The sequence below is a fragment of the Diaphorina citri genome, unplaced genomic scaffold, assembly GCF_000475195.1.
Source record: "Diaphorina citri unplaced genomic scaffold, Diaci psyllid genome assembly version 1.1 scaffold1622, whole genome shotgun sequence".
In the NCBI taxonomy this organism is placed as follows: domain Eukaryota; kingdom Metazoa; phylum Arthropoda; class Insecta; order Hemiptera; family Psyllidae; genus Diaphorina; species Diaphorina citri.
In genome coordinates, this window is record NW_007379048.1 from 52,367 (window position 1) to 53,721 (window position 1,355).

At 39.3% G+C, this 1,355-nt stretch overlaps 1 protein-coding gene across 1 annotated transcript in view; it reads left to right on the top strand.

Moving 5' to 3' along the window:
* Positions 1-362: 362 nt before the first annotated feature.
* Positions 363-1,355, top strand: part of LOC103516637 — a gene marked incomplete at its 3' end in the record, with an annotated part of 14,795 nt that continues 13,802 nt past the window's right edge. The window contains exons 1-2 of the mRNA XM_008481616.1: positions 363-375; positions 543-713. Coding sequence (XP_008479838.1) covers positions 363-375; positions 543-713 — 184 coding nt within the window. The remainder of the gene's footprint in view (positions 376-542; positions 714-1,355) is intronic.

A 1,355-nucleotide genomic window follows, 5' to 3' on the forward strand; every position in this document is an offset into this window, starting at 1 on the left:
GAAAAACTGGGACTGCAGACTTGGCCTTTATTTTCTAATCTCACCACTTTTATAGGCCGACATTTTTGGAAAGGAACTTGGCCTTTTTTTTCACATTTGTGTTTTTGTAGGGGTTCTATTCTACTTCATTCTATTCTAATTATTTTATTCTGTTCCATTCTACTAAGAGATAGGTAGGTATTTGATCGAACAAGACTTGAATAGGGATATTAATTTTAATATGTAAGCAGATAGGTAAGGTACCTATGTCTTAGGCCAGCCACTCACTATCAGGTTGACCTGACAGGTAAACCTGATCAGGTCTACCTGATTAATTATGATGTTTTATGCATGTCGTTCGCGTCTTTTTTTTTGAGATCAAAATGCATGGGAATGGTAATAGTAGGTAATCATATTACTTTTATTTAACAATATTAACAAAACGAGATTAATAACAATTGGAAAAGCAAAATGACAAACGTGAAATATACAAAGTAACAAATTGAATTTTTGCTAATCAATTGTTCCCACATTAATTCCCCGTTTTACGATAATGTTCACAGGAGAGCTCGTGTCCCAATGGAACCCCGAAAGTCCCATCAACCCAGAAGAGGTCGGGACATACTATGAAGGAGACATACTGCACATCCCTAACATGGCCCGGAATGGACTGAAAAGTCTTTCGTCCCGATGGCCCAAGGGTGTGGTGCCCTATGAGATTGGAGGATACTTCCGTAAGTAACTAAAGCCTAAACATTAGTTAGAGTTAAAACTTAGTTAAGTTAAAGTTAAAACGCCAGCCTAGTTAGCTTGGTCAGTAGTGCGTCTGCCTTGTAAGCGCTAGGCCGCGATTCCTAACATGGCCCGGAATGGACTGAAAAGTCTTTCGTCCCGATGGCCCAAGGGTGTAGTGCCCTATGAGATTGGAGGATACTTCCGTAAGTAACGAAAGCCTAAACATTAGTTAGAGTTAAAAGTTAAAACTTAGTTAAGTTAAAGTTAAAACGCCAGCCTAGTTAGCTTGGTCAGTAGTGCGTCTGCCTTGTAAGCGCTAGGCCGCGATTCCCGCCCGGGGCGGGTTTTATCCTCAACGGATAAGGCTTGTTCCCGGAACGGCTAGCTTTCTCCTAACCTGTCTTCCTTACCTCTTCGATTGCGGGACGATAAGACCTTAGCAGTTACAGTCCCCTCTATCAAACCTACTGAAAATAAATAAATAATAATATGTAATAATAATAAAATTATGCACACAGGCAATCATAATATTATGTATCTATCATTTATTTATGCATTAACTGATTTATTTATTTATTTATTATGGGACTGGTTGCTCCTCTCCCAAGAGAGTATGCAATTAACACTGCGACCTCTGTAGA